At 44.3% G+C, this 21,466-nt stretch overlaps 1 protein-coding gene across 1 annotated transcript in view; it reads right to left on the bottom strand.

Annotated features, from left to right (window-relative positions):
* LOC120045037 (lysine-specific demethylase 2B-like) overlaps positions 1 to 21,466 on the bottom strand; it is a 44,924-nt gene that overhangs the window by 13,965 nt on the left and 9,493 nt on the right. Inside the window, exons 10-12 of the mRNA XM_038989863.1 lie at positions 18,876 to 19,002; positions 18,141 to 18,547; positions 17,948 to 18,034 (exon numbers count right to left, since the gene is read on the bottom strand). Coding sequence (XP_038845791.1) covers positions 17,948 to 18,034; positions 18,141 to 18,547; positions 18,876 to 19,002 — 621 coding nt within the window. The remainder of the gene's footprint in view (positions 1 to 17,947; positions 18,035 to 18,140; positions 18,548 to 18,875; positions 19,003 to 21,466) is intronic.

The raw sequence follows: 21,466 nt of genomic DNA, 5'->3' as shown, positions 1-21,466 counted from the left end.
CCAAAGGCGGTGTTCCTAATAGTCGGGGACTTTAATGCAGGAAAACTTAAATCAGTCTTACCAAATTTCTATCAGCATGTTAAATGTGCAAACAGAGGAAGATTTATTTATTTTTTATAAATAAATAAAATTAAACACTTCTGGACCACCTTTACTCCACTCACGCATACAATGCTCTTCGTCGCACTCCATTTGGCAAATCTGACCATAATTCTATCCTGATTCCTGCAGGAAGCACCAGTGACTAGATCAATAAAAAAAGGGGTCAGATGAAGCAGATGCTAAGCTACATGACTGTTTTGCTAGCACAGACTGGAATAAGTTCCGGGATTCCTCCGATGGCATTGAGGAGTACACCACATCAGTCATTGGCTTCATCAATAAATGCATAGATGACGTCATCCCCACAGTGACCATACGTACATACCACAACCAGAAGCCATGAATTACAGGCAACATTCCCACTGAGCTAAAGGCTAGAGCTGCCGCTTTCAAGTAGCTGGAATCTAACCCGGAAGCTTATAAGAAATCCCGCTATGCCCCCCGACGAACCATCAAACAGGCAAAGCGTCAATACAGGACTAAGATCGAATTCCTACTACACCGGCTCTGACGCTTGTCGGATATGGCAGGGCTTGCAAACCATTACAGACTACAAAGGGAAGCACACCCGAGAGCTTCCCAGTGACACGAGCCTACCAGACGAGCTAAACTACTTCTATGCTCGCTTTGAGGCAAATAACACCGAAACATGCATGAGAGCACCAGCTGTTCCGGAAGACTGTGTGATCACGCTCTCCGCAGCTGATGTGAGTAAGACCTTTAAAACAGGTCAACAGGGCCAGACAGATGACCAGAACATGTACTGCGAGCATGCACTCACCAACTGGTAAGTGGCTTCACTGACATTTTCAACCTCTGTCCGAGTCTGTAATACCAACATGTTTCAAGCAGACCACCATCGTCCCTGTGCACAGGAACACTAAGGAAACCTGCCTAAATGGCTACCGACCCATAGCACTCACATCTGTAGCCATGAAGTGCTTTGAAAGGCTGGCCATGGCTCACAAAAACACCATTATCTCAGAAACCCTAGACCCACTCCAATTTGCATACCACCCTAACAGATGATGCAATCTCTACTGCACTCCACACTGCCCTTTCCCACCAGGACAAAAGAAACACCTATGTGAGAATGCTATTCATTGACTACAGCTCAGCGTTCAACACCATAGTGCCCTCAAAGCTCATCACTAAGCTAAGGACCCTGGGACTAAACACCTCCCTCTGCAACTGGATCCTGGACTTCCTGACGGGCCGCCCCCAGGTGGTAAGGGTAGATAGCAACACATCCGCCACACTGATTCTCAACACAGGGGCCCCTCAGGGGTGCATGCTCAGTCCCCTCCTGTTCTCCCTGTTCACTCATGACTCCACGGCCAGGCACGTCTCCAACACCATCATTAAGTTTGTCGATGACAACCGACAACGATGAGACACCCTATAGGGAGGTGGTCAGAGACCTGGTCGTGTGGTGCCAACAGCCTCTCCCTCAATGTGATCAAGACAAAGGAGATGATTGTGGACTACAGGAAAAAGAGGACCGAGCACACCCCCATTCTCATCGACGGGGCTGTAGTGGAGCAGGTTGAGAGCTTCAAGTTCCTTGGTGTCCACATCACCAACAAACTAACATGGTCCAAGGAAGCACCCCAAGACAGTCGTGAAGAGTGCACGACAAAACCTATTCCCCCTCAGGAGACTGAAAAGATTTGGCATGGGTCCTCAGATCCTCAAAAGGTTCTACAGCTGCACCATCGAGGGCATCCTGACTGGTTGCATCACTGCCTAGTATGGCAACTGCTCGGCCACCAATACAGAGGGTAGTGCGTACGGCCCAGTACATCACTGAGGCAAAGCTTCCTGCCATCCAGAACCTCTATACCAGGTGGTGTCAGAGGAAGGCCCTAAAAATTGCCAAAAACTCCAGCCACCGTAGTCGTAGACTGTTCTCTCTGCTACCGCACGGCAAGCGGTACCAGAGCGCCAAGTCTAGGTCCAAGATGCATCTAAACAGCTTCTACCCCCAAGCCATAAGACTCCTGAACATCTAATCAAATGGCTACCCAGACTCTTTGCATTGCACCCCCCCCCTTTCACACCGCTGCTACTCTCTGTTGTTATCATCTATGCATAGTCACTTTAATAACTCTACCTACATGTACATATTGCCTCAATTACCTCGACTAACCGGTGCTCCCACACATTGACTCTGTACCGGTACGCCCCTGTATATAGTCTCGCTATTGTTATTTTACTGCTGCTCTTTAATTACGTATTACTTTTATTTCTTATTCTTTTTTTTCCTTCTTTTTTTACTGCATTGTTGGTTAGGGGCTCGTAAGTAAGCATTTCACTAAGGTCTACACCTGTTGAATTCGCCGCATGTGACTAATACAATTTGAAGTCATCAACATCTGACCGCACTCAAGTGAGAACATGCAATTTTTCTAACTCAAATCATCTGCACTCCAACATCTTAAAAGCTTGGTTTGAAAGTGTTTCCATGTTTCCCTAGCAACATTGTATGCCAAAACACTAACACTTTTACGTAACAACGAGAGGGCACAAGTTTAAATATGCTGTAAAATTAAATTGAAGGCAGTGGGAGATTGAGGGGAAGGGAGGGGCTGCTTTGATGTGGAGCATTTTCCATTATTGAGTCTATTTCTTCCTGAGAGTGTTTATTTTCCCCTCTTATTTCTGGCCCTGAGCCAACGCAAAGACAACGTTGTATGTGCTGCTCATAAAACACACACACACACACACACACGTTAAAATATTTTTCTGGATCAAAAAAGGTGGGTGTGGCAGGGGGATGTGGCAATAGCCATGGTCGGCCCATCGACGCAGCCGAATTCGGTCCGGTTCATGTGCAAGAACATTTGAGGCCCCCAATCTTGGCGGTGTAGAGTAATGTTTGCATTTTAAGCCAATTACCTGCAATTCTACACATGGAGCGGAGAGAAAATGTTGCAATATTATAGCGAATTCCCTGCGATTTAACATCCTGCCGTGGAGCTGAGAAAAATTTGCAATTCTATGCATTTTGCCATGGCTAATGCTGTAATATGCTCAAACAAAATCAATAATCCCGAATGTATTCATTTTTCCCCCTAGCTTTTATTTTGGTGAGTTAGTTCTCAAAGATGATATATATCTTTTTTAAATACGGTGGCCCCAAAGGCAATACTTTGTAGAGCTACCTTTTGCAGCAATTACAGCTGCAAGTCTCTTCGGGTATGCCACGATAAGCTTGGCACATCTAGCCACTGGGATTGTTGCCCATTCTTCAAGGCAAAACTGCTCCAGTTCCATCAAGTTGGATGGGTTCCGCTGGTGTACAGCAATCTTTAAGTCATACCACAGATTCTCAACTGGATTGAGGTTTGGGCTTTGACGAGGCCATTCCAAGACATGTTTCCCCTTAAACCACTCAAGTGTTGCTTTAGCAGTATGCTTAGGGTCATTGTCCTGCTGGAAGGTGAACCTCCATCCCAGTCTCCAATCTCTGGAAGACTGAAACAGGTTACCCTCAAGAATTTCCCTGTATTTAGCACCATCCATAATTCCTTCAATTCTGACCAGTTTTACAATCCCTGCCAATGAAAATAATAACATGATGCTGCCACCACCATGCTTCACTGTGGGGATGGTGTTCTCGGGGTGATGAGAGGTGTTGGGTTTGCGCCAGACATAGCATTATCCTCGATGGCCAAAAAACTACATTTTAGTCTCATCTGACCAGAGTACCTTCTTCCATATGTTTGGGGAGTCTCCCAAATGCCTATTGGCGAACACCAAACGTGTTTACTTAATTTTTTCTTTAAGCAATGGCTTTTTTCTGGCCACTCTTCCGTAAAGTCCAGCTCTGTGGAGTGTTTGGCTTAAAATGGTCCTATGGACAGATACTCCAATCTCCGCTGTGGAGCTTTGCAGCTTTGTTGCCTCTCTGATTAATGCCCTCCTTGCCAGGTTTGTGAGTTTTGGTGGGCGGCCCTCTCTTGCCAGGTTTGTTGTGGTGCAATATTCTTTCAATTTTTTAATAATGGATTTAATGGTGCTCTGTGGGATGTTCAAAGTTTCTGATATTTTTTTATAACCCAACCCTGATCTGTAGTTCTTCACAACATTGTCCCTGACCTGTTTGGAGAGCTCCTTGGTCTTCATGGTGCCGCTTGCTTGGTGGAGCCCCTTGCTTAGTGGTGTTGCAGACTCTGGGGCCTTTCAGAACAGGTGTATAAGTACTGAGATCATGTGACACTTCAATTGCACACAGGTGGACTTTATTTAACTAATTGTGTGACTTCTGAAGGTAATTGGTTGCACCAGATCTTATTTAGGGGCTTCAGAGCAAAGGGGGTGAATACATATGCACACACCACTTTTTCATTTTTTGAAACACTCAATTTTTTTAATTTCACTTCACCAATTTGGACTATTTGGTGTATGTCCATTACATGAAATCCAAATAAAAATCCATTTAAATTACAGGTTGTAACGCAACAAAATAGGAAAAACGCCAAGGGTGATGAATACTTTTGCAAGGCACTGTATACAGTACCAGTCAAAAGATTGGACACACCTACTCATTCAAGGGTTTCTCTTTATTTTTCAATATTTTCTACATTGTAGAATAATAGTGAAGACATGAAAACTATGAAATAACACATATGGAATCATGTAGCAACCAAAAAAGTATTACATAAAAATATATTTCATATTTGAGATTTTTCAAAGTAGCCACCCTTTGCCTTGATGACAGCTTTGCACACTCTTGGGCTCCCGAGTGGCGCAGCGGTCTAAGGCACTGCATCTCAGTGCAAGAGGCATTATTACAGTCCCTGGTTCGAATCCAGGCTGTATCACATCCAGCCGTGACTGGGAGTCCCATAGGGCGGCGCACAATTGGCCCAAGTTTGTCCGGGGTAGGCCGTCATTGTAAATAAGAATTTGTTCTTAACTGACTTGCCTAGTTAAATAAAAGGCTACATTTACATGCATTTCAATCAACATGTGTGCCTTGTTAAAAGTACATTTGTGGAATTTCTTTCCTTCTTAATGCATTTGAGCCAATCAGTTGTGTTGTGACAAGGTAGGGTGGTATACAGAAGAAGCCCTATTTGGTAAAAGACCAAGTCCATATTATGGCAAGAACAGCTCAAATAGGCAAAGAGAAACAGCAGTCCATCATTACTTTAAGACATGAAGGTCAGTCAAACCTGGAAAATTTCAAGATTCTTCAAGTGCAGTCGCAAAAACCAGCAAGCGTAATGATGAAACTGTCTCTCATGAGGACCGCTACAGGAAAAGAAGACCCAGAGTTACCTCTAATGAACTTATCCTCTGCAGCAGAGGTAACTGCACCTCAGATTGCAGCCCAAATAAATGCTTCAGAGTTCAAGTAACAGACACATCTCAACATCAACTGTTCAGAGGGGACCGTGTGAAATCAGGCATTGGACACCAATAAGAAGAAGAAGAGACTTGCTTGGGTCAAGAAACACAAGTAATGGACATTAGACTGGTGGAAATCTGTCCTTTGGTCTGTTGAGTCCAAATTTGAGATTTTTCGTTCCAACTGCTGAGTCTTTGTGAGACGCAGAGTAGGTGAACAGATGATCTCCACATGTGTGGTTCCCACCATGAAGCATGGAGGAGGAGGTGTGATGGTGTGGAGGTGCTTTGTTGGTGACACTGATTTATTTAGAATTAAAAAAGGCACACTTAACGAGCATGGCTACCACAGCATTCTGCAGCGATACGCCATCCCATCTGGTTTGCGCTTAGTGGGACTATCATTTGTTTTTCAACAGGACAATGACACAACACACCTCCAGGCTGAGTAAGGGCAATTTACCAAGAAGGAGAGTGATGGAGTGCTGCATCAGATGACCTGGCCTCCACAATCACCCGACCTCAACCCAATTGAGATGGTTTGGGATGAGTTGGACCGCAGAGTGATGGAAAAGCAGCCAACAAGTGCTCAGCATATTTGGGAACTCCTTCAAGACTGTTGGAAAAGCATTCCTCATAGGGCGGCGCACAATTGGCCCAGCGTCGTCCGGGGTAGGGGAGGGTTTGGCCGGGGTAGGCCGTCATTGTAAATAAGAATTTGTTCTTAACCGACTTGCCTAGTTAAATAAAAAGGTTAAATAAAATAAAAAGCTGGTTGAGAGAATGCCAAGAGTGTGCAAAGCTGTTATCAAGGCACAGGGTGGTTATTTTGAAGAATCTCAAATATATTTTGATTTGTTTAACACTGTTTTGGTTACTACAGGATTCCATGTGTGTTATTTCATAGTTTTGAGGTCTTCACTATTATTCTACTATGTAGAAAATAGTAAAAATAAAGAAAAACCCCAAAATGAGTAGGTGAGTCCTAACTTTTGACTGGTACTGTATATAGGTACATTATCTTTTCTACATATTTCAAAATTACAACTTAGGCGGACCGGAAAACACTTAGGTGGAACACCCAAGCATTAGCTACTGTTAGCTACTGTAAACAAACTCATATTTTAAATCATATTCAAAATCACACTGATTTTCATATAAATATTTTATTTGTTATACTATTTTGATATTGAATACTGCAGAGTAGGTCTTGCAAGTTACACATTTCACTGTACCTGTGCACGTGACAAATAAAACTTGAAACATCCCGAGGGTACTGTGAACTCATCTATATTAGGCAGACTATTGGAGGTTTGTTTCTGTACTGAACAAAAATACAAAGCAACATGTAAAGTCTTGGTTCCATGTTTCATGAGCTGAAGATCCAGAAATGTTCACAAAAATATTATTTCTCCCACATTTTTGCACGTTTGTTTACATCCCTGTTAGTGAGTATTTCTCCTTTGCCAAGATAACGCATCCACCTGAAAGGTGTGGCATATCAAGAAGCTGATTAAACAGCATGATCAGTACACAGATGGACCTTGCGCTGGGGACAATAAAAATACACTCTAAAATGTGCAGTTGTCACACAACACAATGCCACAGATGTCTCAAGTTGAGAGAGTGTGCAATTGGCATGCAGGAATGTCCACCAGAACTGTTGGCAGAGAATTTAATGTTAATTTCTCTACCATAAGCCACCTCCAATGTCGTTTTAGAGAATTTGTCAGTACACCCATCTGGCCTCACAACCGCAGACCATGTGTAACCAGCCCATCCCAGTACCTTCACATCAAGCTTCTTCAGCTGCGGGATCGTCTGAGACCAGTCACCCAGACAGCTGATGAAACTGAGGAGAATTTGTCTGTAATAAAGCCCTTTTTGTGGGGAAAAACTCATTCTAATTGGCTGCGCCCCTGCCCAGTCATGTGAAATCCATAGATTAGGGCCTAATGAATTAACTTCAGTTGACTGATTTCCTTATTTAAACTGTGAAATCGTTGAAATTGTTGCATTTTGCGTTTATACTTTTGTTCAGTATGCTTCAAAGAGATACTGCGCTCATCACGACCGTTCACCCATAGACCACAGGGTTATAATGTACGTCACCAAGCGGCACATACTGATATATGGTTATGGGCATAGATACACTACATAACCAAAAGTATGTGGGCAGCCCTTCAAATTAGTGGATTCGGCTATTTCAGCCACACTCATTGCGGACAGGTGTATAAAAATGGAGCACACAGCCATGCAATTTCCATAGACAAACATTGGCAGTAGAATGGCCCGTACTGAAGATCTCAGTGACTTTCAACGTGGCACCGTCATAGAATACTACCTTTCCAACAAGTCAGTTTGTCAAATTTCTGCCCTGCTAGAGCTGCCCAGGTCAACTGTAAGTGCTGTTATTGTGAAGTGGAAACTTCTAGAAGCAACAACAGATCAGCCGGGAATTGGTAGGCCACACAAGCTCACAGAACAGGGCCGCGAGAAGTTAAGTGCATAGCACGTAAAAATCGCCTGTCCTTGGTTGCAACACTCACTACAGAGTTCGAAACTGCCTCTGGAAGCAACGTCAGCCTCAGAACTGTTTGTCGGGAGCTTTATGAAATGGGTTTCCATGGCCGAAGCCGCACACAAGCCTAACACCATGCCCAAACCGGATACGGTGCGTACGCAAGTTGATTTTGTCCCCCCACACAGAACGCAATCACGACACGCAGGTTGAAATATCAAAACAAACTCAACCAATTATATTAATTTGGGGACAGGTCGAAAAGCATTAATCATTTATGTCAATTTAGCTAGCTAGCTTGCAGTTGCTAGCTAATTTGTCCTGGTATATAAAATGTTGAGTTGTTATTTTACCTGATATGCAAAGTCCTCTAATTAATCCACACATAAAACGGTTACCGAATAGTTTCTAGTCATCTCTCCTCCTTCCAGGATTTTTCTTTATGGACTTTATATGGCGATTGGCATCAAACTTTCATAATAAGGTGTATTACAACTACCGACCGACCTCAGTTCATCTTTCAATCACCCACGTGTGTATAACCAATGAGGAGATGGCACGTGGGTATTTGCTTGTAAAAGACAATGAGGAGATGGGAGAGGCAGGACTTGCATCGCGTTCGGAATAACAAATAGAAGCACCTTCTATTTTAGTGCTTGGCAACGAAGACGCTCGTTGGCACGTGCGAGCAGTGTGGGTGCAATGATTGAATAACATGTATGTGTAAATTTATTTTGCAACGCTTGCACACTTGACACGTCCAGTTTGGGTAGCGTGTAAGATCTCCATGCGTAATGCCAAATGTCGGCTGGAGTGGTGTAAAGCTCGCTGCCGCCATTGGACTCTGGAGCAGTGGAAACGTGTTCTCTGGAGTAATGAATCACACTTCACCTTCTGGCAGTCCGACGGATGAATCTGGGTTTGGCGGAAGCCAGGAGAACGCTACCTGCCCGTATCCATAGTGCCAACTGTAAAGTTTGGTGGAGGATGAATAATGGTCTGGGGCGTTTTTTCATGGTTTGGGCTAGGCCCCTTAGTTCCAGTGAAGGGAATTCTTAATGCTACAGCAAACAATGACATTCTAGACCATTCTGTGCTTCCAACTTGGTGGCAACAGTTTGGGGAAGGCCCGTTCCTGTTTCAGCATGACAATTTCCCAGTGCACAAAGCAAGGTACATACAGAAATGGTTTGCCAAGATCGGTGTGGAAGAACTTGACTGGCCTGCACAGAGCCCTGACCTCAACCCCATCGAACACCTTTGGGATGAATTGGAACGCCGACTGCGACTAGGCCGAATCGCCAAACATCAGTGCCCGACCTCACTAATGCTCGTGGCTGAATGGAAGCAAGTCCCAGCAGCAATGCTCCAACGTCTAATGGAAAGTCTTCCCAGAAGAGTGGAGGCTGTTATAGCAGCAAAGGATGGACCAATTCCATATTAATGCCCATGATTTTGGAAAGAGATATTTGACGAGCAGGTGTCCATGTACTTTTGTACTGTATATACACTGAACAAAAATATTTAAAAAACACAACATGCAACAATTTCAAAGGTTTTACTGGAGTTACAGTTCATATAAGGAAATCAGTCAATTAGGTCCTAATCTATGGGATTTCACATGACTGGGAAAACAGATATGCATCTATTGATCACAGACACCTTTAAAAAAAAAGGTAGAGGCGTGGATCAGAAATCCAGTCAGTATCTGGTGTGACCATTTTCCTCATGCAGTGCAACATCTTCACATAGAGTTGATCTGACTGTTGATTGTGGAATGTTGTCCCACTCTTCAATGGCTGTGCGAAGTTGCTGGACATTGGTGGGAACTGGAACATGTTGTCGTACACGTCGATCCAGAGCATTCCAAACGTACTCAAATCGGTGACATGTTTGGTGAGTATGCAGACCATGGAAGAACTGGGACATTTTCAGCTTCCAGGAATTGTGTACAGATCCTTGTGACATGGGCCCGTGCATTATCATGCTCAAACATGAGATGATGGCGGCGGATGAATGGCACGAAAATGGGTCTCGGGATCTCATCACGGTATCTCTGTGCATTCAAATTGCCATCTATAAAATGCAATTGTGTTCATTGTCCGTAGCTTATGCCTGCCCATAACCCCACCATGGGGCACTCCGTTCACATCAGCAAACCGCTCGCCCACTCAACACCATACACGTGGTCTGCGGATGTGAGGCTGGTTGGACGTACTGACAAATTCTAAAACTAAAGTTGGAGGCAGCTTTTGGTAGAGAAAGGAACATTAAATTCTCTGGAAACATCTCTGGTGGACACTCCTGCAGTCAGCATGCCAATTGCATGCTCCCTCAAAACTTGAAACATCTGTGGCATTGTGTTGTTTGACAAAACTGCACATTTTAGAGTAGCTTTTATTGTCCCCAGCACAAGGTGCACCTGTGTAATGATCATGCTGTTTAATCAGCTTCTTGATATGCCATACCTGTCAGGGGGATGGATTGTCCTGGCAAAGGAGAAACGCTCACTAACAGGGATGTAAACAAATGTGTGCACAAAATTTTAGAGAAATAAGCTTTTTGTGCGTATGGGATCGCTGAGCTTTTTAGCCTACTCGAGTATTTCATATCTATTGCTATGTAGCCTAGATTGTCTCTTTCCAATTATACCTGACAAATTGTCAATTTTTGATACTTTATATATTCCTTTTTAATATGCATCGACTCCCCATTTGCCAGTCTCTAATGAACTATCTGCTTGCACCTGTTGCGCCTGTTACGCACAGCAGGTGTTTTAAGTACGTGTCTTTTTAATTTGTTTGTACAGCACTGATGAAGGCATGAGGCCAAAACGTATGCTCAGTTTATTGAATTTGTTTTATTAGCACCTTGCACTTTCTGTATTATTTTGAGTGTGGATTAAATTAATGATATTATTTTTGCATCTTGGCCTCTTTGGGTTATTCCTCTTCATGGTTGAGTGCAAGTACTTTTTGACCTCTACAGATACTCTCCCACGCACTAGCCACCTTTCATTCTATCCTGAGCTAACCCTCATACTGACTTTCTATCTATTATTTCAACTCATGAAACATGGGACCAACACTTTACATGTTGCGTTTAGATTTTTGTTCAGTGTATAACCTAGCTGTGTACAGTACATGGTGATTGGGCACGAGCTATGCCAGAGGAAATGTGGTTACTGTGAATTCAAATGGCAGGTATCCAACAGGCACTTGTTTCCACAGCAACCCACGGTACTGAACATGTGTTACTTTCCCCCCATCCTGTGATTTACAGTTGGTAATGGCATGTACTAAGGAAATGCAGGTGAATGCTGACTGACTGCTCAGAGCTGCACCAGCAACACTGGGTGTGTGTACTGCTTTATATTTCTATCTGAAAAGCATTATGCAAAACACAATATGTGAGTCAAAATAATAACAACATTGAAATTGCTAATTCACTAATCCCTTTGATCCTCATACTAAATCACTAAGCTGTGCACACTCCACCTCCTCCCTATCCTCACTCAATGGCCAACCAGCGGGACTAACAGGTTTTGCAAGAATAAAACCACAAACCGCTTTGGAAGAATTTGCATGATGTAATGAGGTGTTTGAATTCAATAGAATGGTTATGTCATCATAACATTCTCCACCTAGCCTAGTGAGAGCAGTAGGAAGAGATGAGAGAAATCAGTGATCACAATTACAGCAAAGAATGGAACAAAAAACAGCCACAGCCAATCAGGTGTATCAGATTTCTATAGCAACATCAGCAGTGCACATTTTCCAAGGATCAGCATAGCAACAACAAACTTTCTATTATTCCTGTGACATGCAGAGAGAGTTGGGTAGCCAACCAAGTGCTGCTACCACTGGACAGAGAAAATGCAAATAACCTATCAGCGAAGAACATCAGGGTCAGGGGCTAAACCTTGCCTTGTTCTAGACTTATCCTAAAACAAGTGTACACCAAGCAGAGTGGCTAGGCTGGGGTGATCAGAGATCTTGGCAAAATAACATTTTATTTTAGATATTGGGGGCATCTATAATCTGTGGTGGAATCCAAGGATCTGTTTGGATTACAGACTCGGGGCCTGACTGAGCCAGAGAGGAAGTGCAGATAACTAAAGACTCGTTTTCTTATGCTCCCTCTTGTCTCTCTGCAGCAGACATACAGTGCATTCGGGAAGTATTCAGACCCCTTGACTTTTTCCACATTTTGTTACGTTACAGCCTTATTCTAAAATTGATTAAATAGTTTTTTCCCTAAATCAGTCTACACACAATACCCAATAATCACAAAGCAAAAACAGGTTGACATTTTTGAAAATGTATTAAAAATAAAATAAATTATAATAAAAAAACTTTGTCACATGCACCGAATACGACAAGTGTAGACTTCACCGTGAAATGCTTACTTACAAGCCCTTAACCAACAGCGCAGTTCAAGAAAATATTTACCAAGTAGACTAAAATAATAAATAACAATTTAAAAGTAACACAATAAGAATAACGAGGCTATATACAGGGGTCACCGGTACCGAGTCAGTGTGCGGGGGTACAGGCTAGTTGAGGTAATCTGTACATGTAGGTGGGGGCGAAGTGACTATGCATAGGTAACAAACAAACAGTGAGTAGCAGCAGTGTACAAAAGGGGAGGGGGGGAGGGGTCCAATGTAAATGGTCCGTTGCCTATTTTATGAATTGTTCAGTCGTCTTATGGCTTGGGGGTAGAAGCTGTTGAGGAGCCTTTTGGTCCGAGACTTGGCGCTCAGGTACCTCTTGCCGTGCGGTAGCAGAGAAAACAGTCTATAACTTGGTTGACTGGAGTCTCTGACAATTTTATGGGCTTTCCTCTGACACTGCCTATTATATAGGTCCTGGATGGCAGGAAGCTTGGCTGATGTACTGGGCCGTTCGCACTACCCTCTGTAGCGCCTTGCGGTCAGATGCCAAGCAGTTGCCATACCAGGCGGTGATGCAACCGGTCAGGATGCTCTCGATGGTGCAGCTGTAGAACCTTTTGAGGATCTGGGGACCCATGCCAAATATCACATTTACATAAGTATTCAGACCCTTTACTCAGTACTTTGTTGATGCACCTTTGACAGCGATTACAGCCTCGAGTCTTCGAGTATGACGCTACAAGCTTGGCACAGCTGTATTTGAGGAGTTTCTCCCATTATTCTCAGCAGATCCTCTCAAGCTCTGTCAGGTTGGACAGGGAGTGTTGCTGCACAGCTATTTTCAGGTCTCTCCAGAGAAGTTCGATCGGGTTCTAATCCGGGCTCTGGCTGGGCCATTCAAGGACATTCATAGACTTGTCCCAAAGCCCCTCCTGCATTGTCTTGGCTTAGGGTCATTGTCCTGTTGGAAGATGAACCTTCGCCCCAGTCTCAGGTCCTGATCTCTCTGTACTTTGCGCCATTCATCTTTCCTTCGATCCTGACTAGTCTCCCAGTCCCTTCCACTGAGGAGTGGCTTCCGTCTGGCCACTCTACCATAAAGGCCTGATTGGTGGAGTGCTGCAGAGATGGTTGTCCTTCTGGAAGGTTCCCTCATCTCCACAGAGGAACTCTGGAGCTCTGTCAGAGTGGCCATTGGATTCTTGGTCACCTCCCTGACCAAGGCCCTTCTCCCTCGATTGCTCAGTTTGGCCGGGTGGCCAGCTCTAGGAAGAGTCTTGGTGGTTCCAAACATCTTCCATTTAAGAATGATGGAGGCCACCGTGTTCTTGGAGACCTTCAATGCTGCAGAAATGTTTTGGTACCCTTCCCCAGATCTGTGCCTCGACAACCCTGTTTCTGAGTTCTACGTACAATTCCTTCGACCTCATGGCTTGGTTTATTCTCTGACATGCACCGTCAACTGTAGGACCTTATACAGACAAGTGTGTGCCTTTCCAAATCATGTCCAATCAATTTAATTTACCACAGGTGGACTCCAATCAAGTTGGGAGAAACATCTCAAGGATGATCAATAGCAAAAGGATGGACCTGAGCTCAATTTCGAGTCTCATTGCAAAGGGTCTGAATATTTATGGAAATAAGGTATGGTTTTTGTATTTTATAAATTTGATAACATTTCTAAAAACCTATTTTCGCTTTGTCATTATGGGTTATTGTGTGTAGATTGATGGAAAAATGTTTATTTAATCAATTTTAGAATAAGGCTGTAACGTAACAAAATGTGTTAAGTCAAAATGGTCTGAATACTTTCCGAATGCACTGTACAGTCAGCAATATGTTTGAAACATCAAATCGCAGTATCGGATCGCAATACATATAGAATCATAATACATATCGCATCGGCACCTAAGTATCGTGATAATATTGTACCGTGAGGTCCCTGGCAATTCCCAGCCCTAACATGCAGTGTTCTATGATCTGTCCTGTCACCGGTCACCTCCTTGACATATCTGTCACAAGCAACCATAGACAATGACAGAGGATCCATTTGCCCATATCAAAAGTCATAACCCAACAGGTTACCTGACAGCATTTAGTGATTTTCAAGTTAACCTGGCTCAAAGGAGTAGATCTAACACTGTCAGATCGGACCTGACCCCAAAGGACCACGGACCTTACATGAGAAAATATGTTCCAGACAGCCCTCCACATTGTCCTGAAAATCCCCTCGTCTCCCAGCGACACAAAAACACAATAGGATTGGGAATCCTGTAGAGCAGTGACAGAAGGGTGTAAATCTCCATCTAAAAAGAGGAAGTGAAACTAACTTTACAGAACCTGAACTGACCCATCAGTCAGTCTCAGGAAGCTCAGGTCACTGAGTGACATAAGATGTTCCTCATCATATCCCAAATGGAGACTGTACAGGGAGCATTATATCTCCTTGCAAGGACATGCAATGACAGAAATGTAGCTTATCTATCTCATCAGCGTCAAAGCCTTCCATGCCTAGAAAGTTTGTTATCTGTAAACTATGTAATGCATTACCAGAGCACACATGTAGGTATGTTATGTAGCTAGCTAGTAGGGCCCTGTGATTTGGTTAATCATGTCACATGACATGGATTTTAACCTTTATTTAAAGCTTTTTTATCAAAGCTGTCCCATTTTCTTTTTATGTCAGATGGTCCAGAACCATCCTCAGACAATTGCTTTCATTTTTGGTCTAATTCTCATTTCTGGAAAAGGCTTAAAATAATGGTGAAAATCCAGGTCATGTGACATGATTAACCAAGACACAGGACCCTAGATCTAAGGTATGATGATGAACATTCCTCTACAAACCAGCGTGCTATTCCTTAGCTCAGCAAAGCTGAGGTTCAGCAGAGGAGTTGGAGTATGTGCCACAGTGTAATAACCTACTGCGTCACAGTGGAACACAGGAAGACCTGCTCAATTTGAATAGCCCATATCCACACAGGCACACGCCCAATCAGTCATACAGCACAAACAAGATAAAACACCACTGCTGGTAAACCTCAAACGCAAGCGAGGAATAATAGATGCAAGGCTCTCTTAGACTGAGGCACTGAGCGCCCAGAGATACTGTCAAAAAATATAGATTGTGATTTATTTTAGGTTACTTTGTGAAAATGTATGTATGCCGATCAAAAAGGTTTGTTGCTAATGCCCCCCACCCCCCCAAAAAAAAAACAGTTGTCCAAACATTGACACTGTTATTGTGGGCTTCTGGGGGATTTACAAGCCTAATGAATTTGCTCTTGATATAACAACTCAAAGGCATTTATCTCAATCTATCATCTCATAGGCACTGAGCACATGAGAATAATAATAATCTGCAACCAGACAGTTGAGATGGAGGTGATATATATATATATTTTTTTTTTGAACACCAAATATATGCACATCCCTATCGAACAGGAACACCACGTACAAATGCTGTGTTGATATCAACAGCAACAGGGAGGGAAAAAATATATTCCGCCATCTCATCTGTGGCAGGATCGAAAAGAATTAAACTGTATCCAATGATAAACACACTCACAGTCAGTGTATAATTGGAAGGGGCTGTGGAATGCAGTGCTATGACTATGTGGCAGAGGAGTCTATACACAAACACAATCTTCCTCAGCGTTTACATACACAATCTCCTGGCTCATTTACGTGCCATAGCCAATTCATACGGTACACATCAACTATATTCCCTCATTATCATACACAATTGCAGGCACAATAAATATATTAAATGTATCAGATGTATTCTTCCCTGTTCATACATACGAACCTATTAAATATTCATCTCTAATCTGCATCTTTCTGCCTGATCTCTCACACACATTGTTGTTGTTTATCTCGTTTCTCTTCCCTGTTCTGGAACAACCAGTAGTTTCCCTGAGGACTGACGCTGCTGTCTGAACGGTCTGTGCCATCACACCTCCTTACTGCATTTCTCAGGCACACACACACACACACACACACACACACACACAACCTGTAAATCAACATACAACCACAGGGAAGAAAATAAAGAACACAAGAAAGGAGGCTAACACAGAAACAGAAGCAGCATTTCTCTTCAGGTGGCTCCCTTTCCCTACAACAATCAATCACCACTCAGCTCAATTAACTGTGCCTCACAGACAGACACATTCCTCTCCTTTGCTATGTCCCGAGGAGTTCAGTGCGCTAACCAACCTGCTCAGCCTCTGAGTCGTAATCCTCATCGTCAGTGCTCAGCGACATGGCCATGGCTGCTTTTCATACCCTGACCAACTCACAGCAAACTGACATGGCTGCAGCCCGCCCCAGCCTGAGCCTCCTCCTCATCCAGCTGCTGCTGCCGTCTACCGCACAGCCCTCCCTCCTGCTCCACAATCTTCCAGCAAAGGCAATATACACAGCAGAGCAGAGCAGGCTAGCTCATGAATAGGGAATGGCTAGGTCTCTGGGAGGAAGGAGTACAGGGAGACAGTGCAGCCAATGGGGAGACCATATGCAGATAAGGTATTTGAATATGTGCAGTGGAGCCCCACCTTCTTCCAGTCAGGAAGGAGAATGCAGAACCAGTTTGGGGATATTCCTACATGAGCAGGATCACTGGGAAGGAAGACCAGACAAATTCAGCCAATAGAGAGACAGATGGTGTTTTATTCCAAAAGGAACACAAAAAGAGCCCACAGAATCAGCATCTGGCCTTTGAATTGATCAACGACGTGTAGGGGGAGCAGCAGACCACAGATTTCTATGATCAAAATCCATCCCATATGCAGCTATGTGCTACTGTGTCCACATCACACTTCTTTGTGAGGGATTGATCTAGTCTGTTGCTTTCCTGCCTGCCCGCTGCATCAGTGAATCTGGCTTTGATTGCTCTGCTCTGGCTTCTACTTTATGCCCAGCTGTACGGTGGTTGGTTGGAGCTTTTAATGCAGTAAAGGAAGTTAAAGATCAAAAGGGGCTTCACACAGACCATTTTCTATCATGCCGCCACTCCTCCCCTCAATCCCCATTCTGTCTTAGTCAATACAACAGTAGAAGTGATGTCTAATGAGATGCAGTGACACAATTAAGCATTTTTGGACTTCGATACAAAATAATAAATCAGACTTATTTGCAAATTATTTGTCAAGCTGATCAATAGGCCTAGATAGATCACCCATAAGGAGCATAGTTTTAGTTAACCTTTTATCAGTAAACTCAAAGCCCTCACTTGGTAAACAAGATCACGCAGAACAGTGTTAATTATCCAACAATGACAGACACTGTGGATGAGACCCAGCTGTGACATGGAAGAGATGAGGAGCAAAACAATACAGAAAATCTCATTATCTCCCTCGTTAGGCAATTCTGCAGCCCGCTAAATCAACATTATGCAAATAAGTACAACCACTGCTCTAGGGAAGAAGATAATCTAGTTTGAGAGAGAGACACGAGTACCAAAATCTCAACATACGCCCTGCTCTACTAGGCCAAGACAGAGTATGAATATGGGCAGGCTTTCAGATGACAAATGAATGACAATACTGAGGCTACAAACACCGCATTCTCACCTTGACAGACTTCTTGGGCCAGAACACCACAGGTACACCAGTGGCAGCCATTTTGGGATCATCGTCTTCATGTTCCTTCAAGACAACCTGGGGAACGGGTAAAAGAGTAAGTTCCTGTGTTTTGTAATGGTACGTCCAGATATTTACACAGAGACAGAAAATACATTAGAGCTGAGCTGGACGAGGCACATACCTTCATGTCATCCAGCAGGGCCTGGGGGTCCTCCATGCCATCTGGGACACATTTCTTATTTTCGGGGAGCGCTTCCAACTTCTCCACCAGGGCCTTAAGGCCCTTCAGTTCAAACTCAGTCAAATGAGTCCATTTACTCTGAGATTCTGAGCCTGGCGAACCAGAGGGGGTTTTGGGGAACTCTGGAGGCTGGATGGAGGTGGGGATGCAGCTATCATCCAAGGCAGCTTTGAGAGGCTGAGGGGCGCTGGGTTTACCCTTCCTGTTATCAGGAGAGCAGGGGTCATCAAATGCTGACCTGTCACTCCGTTCTTCTCGTTCCTGCTGCGTCTCGCAGGAGTCCTCCTCGTCCATGTCCTGACTTGGCGAGTCAGAGGGGCTCTCAGTGCTCAGCTTCGTCTCCAAATCTGAAGAAGTGCAGGAGGAGGATGAGAGAAGACTAAAGGACCAGTCTGATGTGCTCCATGTGTAACCATTCCGGTCAGATTATAATTTCTGTCACTTTCATCATGCTAGCTATCATTTCTGTGATAACGCAGTCTCACTGATTAAACAGAGGTCAGAGGTGTTATAACATTGGCTCTTAGCAAAGGATTAGAGAGTTACCCACTTGTGAGTGGTAATTACAACAAGAGTGCAAGGCAGGAGCTCTCGGGATAGAAGAAAGATTGAAGCAGCATTCATGGACACACCCGGGTCATTGGTTAAACAGCTCCATTAGTTGGGCTCACTCACCGATTAGCAGAGGCTCTCTGTGAAACTCCGGAGCAAGATAGGAGCGCTTGGTCAGGCAGTGCACGTACCTCTCCAGGACATACCAGCACATCTCATTGTAGAACGGGTAGCGGAACTTGGAATGAACCTGAAACGAGTTTGGAGAGAAAATGTGATTAAGAGAACAAAAGTCTCTAAAAAGACAATCAGGGTAGTCATTCCCATGTTCAGTCTGCTACCATTTTGTACTGATTAACAAGAGTTAACGCCTAATCTTCACTGTAGGTCTGGTGGTTTATTTACTTCCTTCTGTATTAATACTCAAGCAGTAGGCCTAATGTCTGGGACTAGACAGTTATCATTTACTCTAGGCTAAAACATGAGGATCGCCACAGGAAAGGAAGACCCAGAATTACTTCTGCTGCAAAGGTAAGTTAATCAGAGTTACAAGCCTCAGAAATTGCAGCCCAAATAAATGCTTCACAGAGTTCAAGTAACAGACACACCTCAACATCAACTGTTCAGAGGAAACTGTGTAAATCAGGCCTTCATGGTCGAATTGCTGCAAAGAAACCACTACTAAAGGACACCAATAAGAAGAAGAGACTTGCTTGAGCCAAGAAACACGAGCAATGGACAATAGACTAGTGGAAATCTGTCCTTTGATCTGTCCAAATTTGAGATTTTTGGTTTCAACCGTCGTGTCTTCGTAAGATGCAGAGTAGGTGAACGGATGATCTCCGCATGTGTGGTTCCCATCGTGAGGAGGTGGTGGTGGTGGTGTGATGGTGTGTTTTGCTGGTGACACGGTCAGTGATTTATTTAGAATTCAAGGCACACTTAACCTGCATGGCTACCACAGCATGTCCAAACTTTTGACTGCTACTATATAATACAAAAGTATGTGGAAACACTTTCAAATTTGTAGAGTCGGCTATTTCAGCCACACCCATTGGTGACAGGGGTATTAAAAAAACATTTTTTTTAAAGCACACAGCCATGCAATCTCCATAGACAAACATTGGCAGTAGAATGGCCTTACTGAAGAGCTCAGTGACTTTCAACGTGGCACCGTCATAGGATGCCACCTTTTCAAAAAAGTCAGTTTGTCCAATTTCTGCCCTGGTCAACTGTAAGTACTGTTATTGTGAAGTGGAAATGTCTAGGAGCAACAACGGCTCAGCTGCAAAGTGGTAGGCCACACAAGCTCACAACAGGACCACAGAGTGCTGAAGCGCGTAAAAATCGTCTGTCCTCGGTTGAAACACTCCGTATTCCAAACTGCCTCTGGAAGTACCGTCTGCACAAGAACTATTCGTCGGGAGCTTCATGAAATGGGTTACCAATGCAGAGCAGCCGCACACAAGCCTAAGATCACCATGCGCAATGTCAAGCGCCAGATGGAGTGGTGTCAAGCTCGCCACCATTGAACTCCGGAGCAGGTCAAACACGTTCTCTGGAGTGATGAAGCCTACCAGATGAGCTAAATTACTTCTATGCTTGCTTCGAGGCAAGCAACAGTGAAGCATGCATGAGAGCACCAGCAGTTCCGGACGACTGTGTGATCACGCTCGCCATAGCCGACGTGAGAAAGACCTTTAAACAGGTCACTATTCACAAGGCCAGACGGATTATCAGGACGTGTACTCCGAGCATGCCCTGACCAACTGGCAAGTGTCTTCACTGACATTTTCAACCCGTCCCTGGCCGAATCCATAATACCTACATGTTTCAAGCAGACCACCATAGTCCCTGTGCCCTAGAACACCAAGGTAACCTGCCTAAATGACTACCGACCCATAGCACTCACATCTGTAGCCATGAAGTGCTTTGAAAGGCTGGTCATGGCTCACATTAACACCATCATCCCAGAAACCCTAGACCCACTCCAACTTGCATACCACCTCAACAGATCCACAGATGACACAATCTCTATTGCACTCCACACTGCCCTTTCCCACCTGGACAAAAGGAACACCTACGTGAGAATGCTGTTAATTGACTACAGCTCAGCATGCAACACCATAGTGCCCTCAAAGCTCATCCCTAAGTTAAGGACCCTGGGACTAAACACCCCCCTCTGCAACTGGATCCTGGACTTCTTGACAGGACTGCACGGCCAAGCACGACTCCAATACCATCATTAAGTTTGCCGACGACCCAACGGTGGTAGGCCTGATCACCGGCAACAATGAGACAGCCTATAGGGAGGTCAGAGAACTGACAGTGTGGTGCCAGGACAACAACCTTCCCCTCAACGTGATCAAGACAAAGGAGATGATCGTGGGCTACAGGAAAAGGTGGGCCAAGGACGCTCCCATTCTCGTCGATGGGGCTGTAGTGGAGCAGGTTGAGAGCTTAAAGTTCATTGGTGACCACATCACCAACAAACTATCATGGTCTAAACACACCAAGACAGTCGTGAAGAGGGCACAACAAAACCTATTCCCCCTCAAGAGACTGAAAAGATTTGGCATGGGTCCTCAGATCCTCAAAAGGTTCTACAGCTGCACCATCGAGAGCATCCTGACTGGTTGCATCACTGCCTGGTATGGCAACTGCCTGGTATGGCAACTGCCTGGTATGGCAACTGCCTGGTATGGCAACTGCTC

Source organism: Salvelinus namaycush, chromosome 3 (genome assembly GCF_016432855.1).
Source record: "Salvelinus namaycush isolate Seneca chromosome 3, SaNama_1.0, whole genome shotgun sequence".
In the NCBI taxonomy this organism is placed as follows: Eukaryota; Metazoa; Chordata; class Actinopteri; order Salmoniformes; family Salmonidae; genus Salvelinus; species Salvelinus namaycush.
Note: the sequence above shows the minus strand (reverse complement) of the source record. Positions and strands in the feature narration are given on the sequence as shown.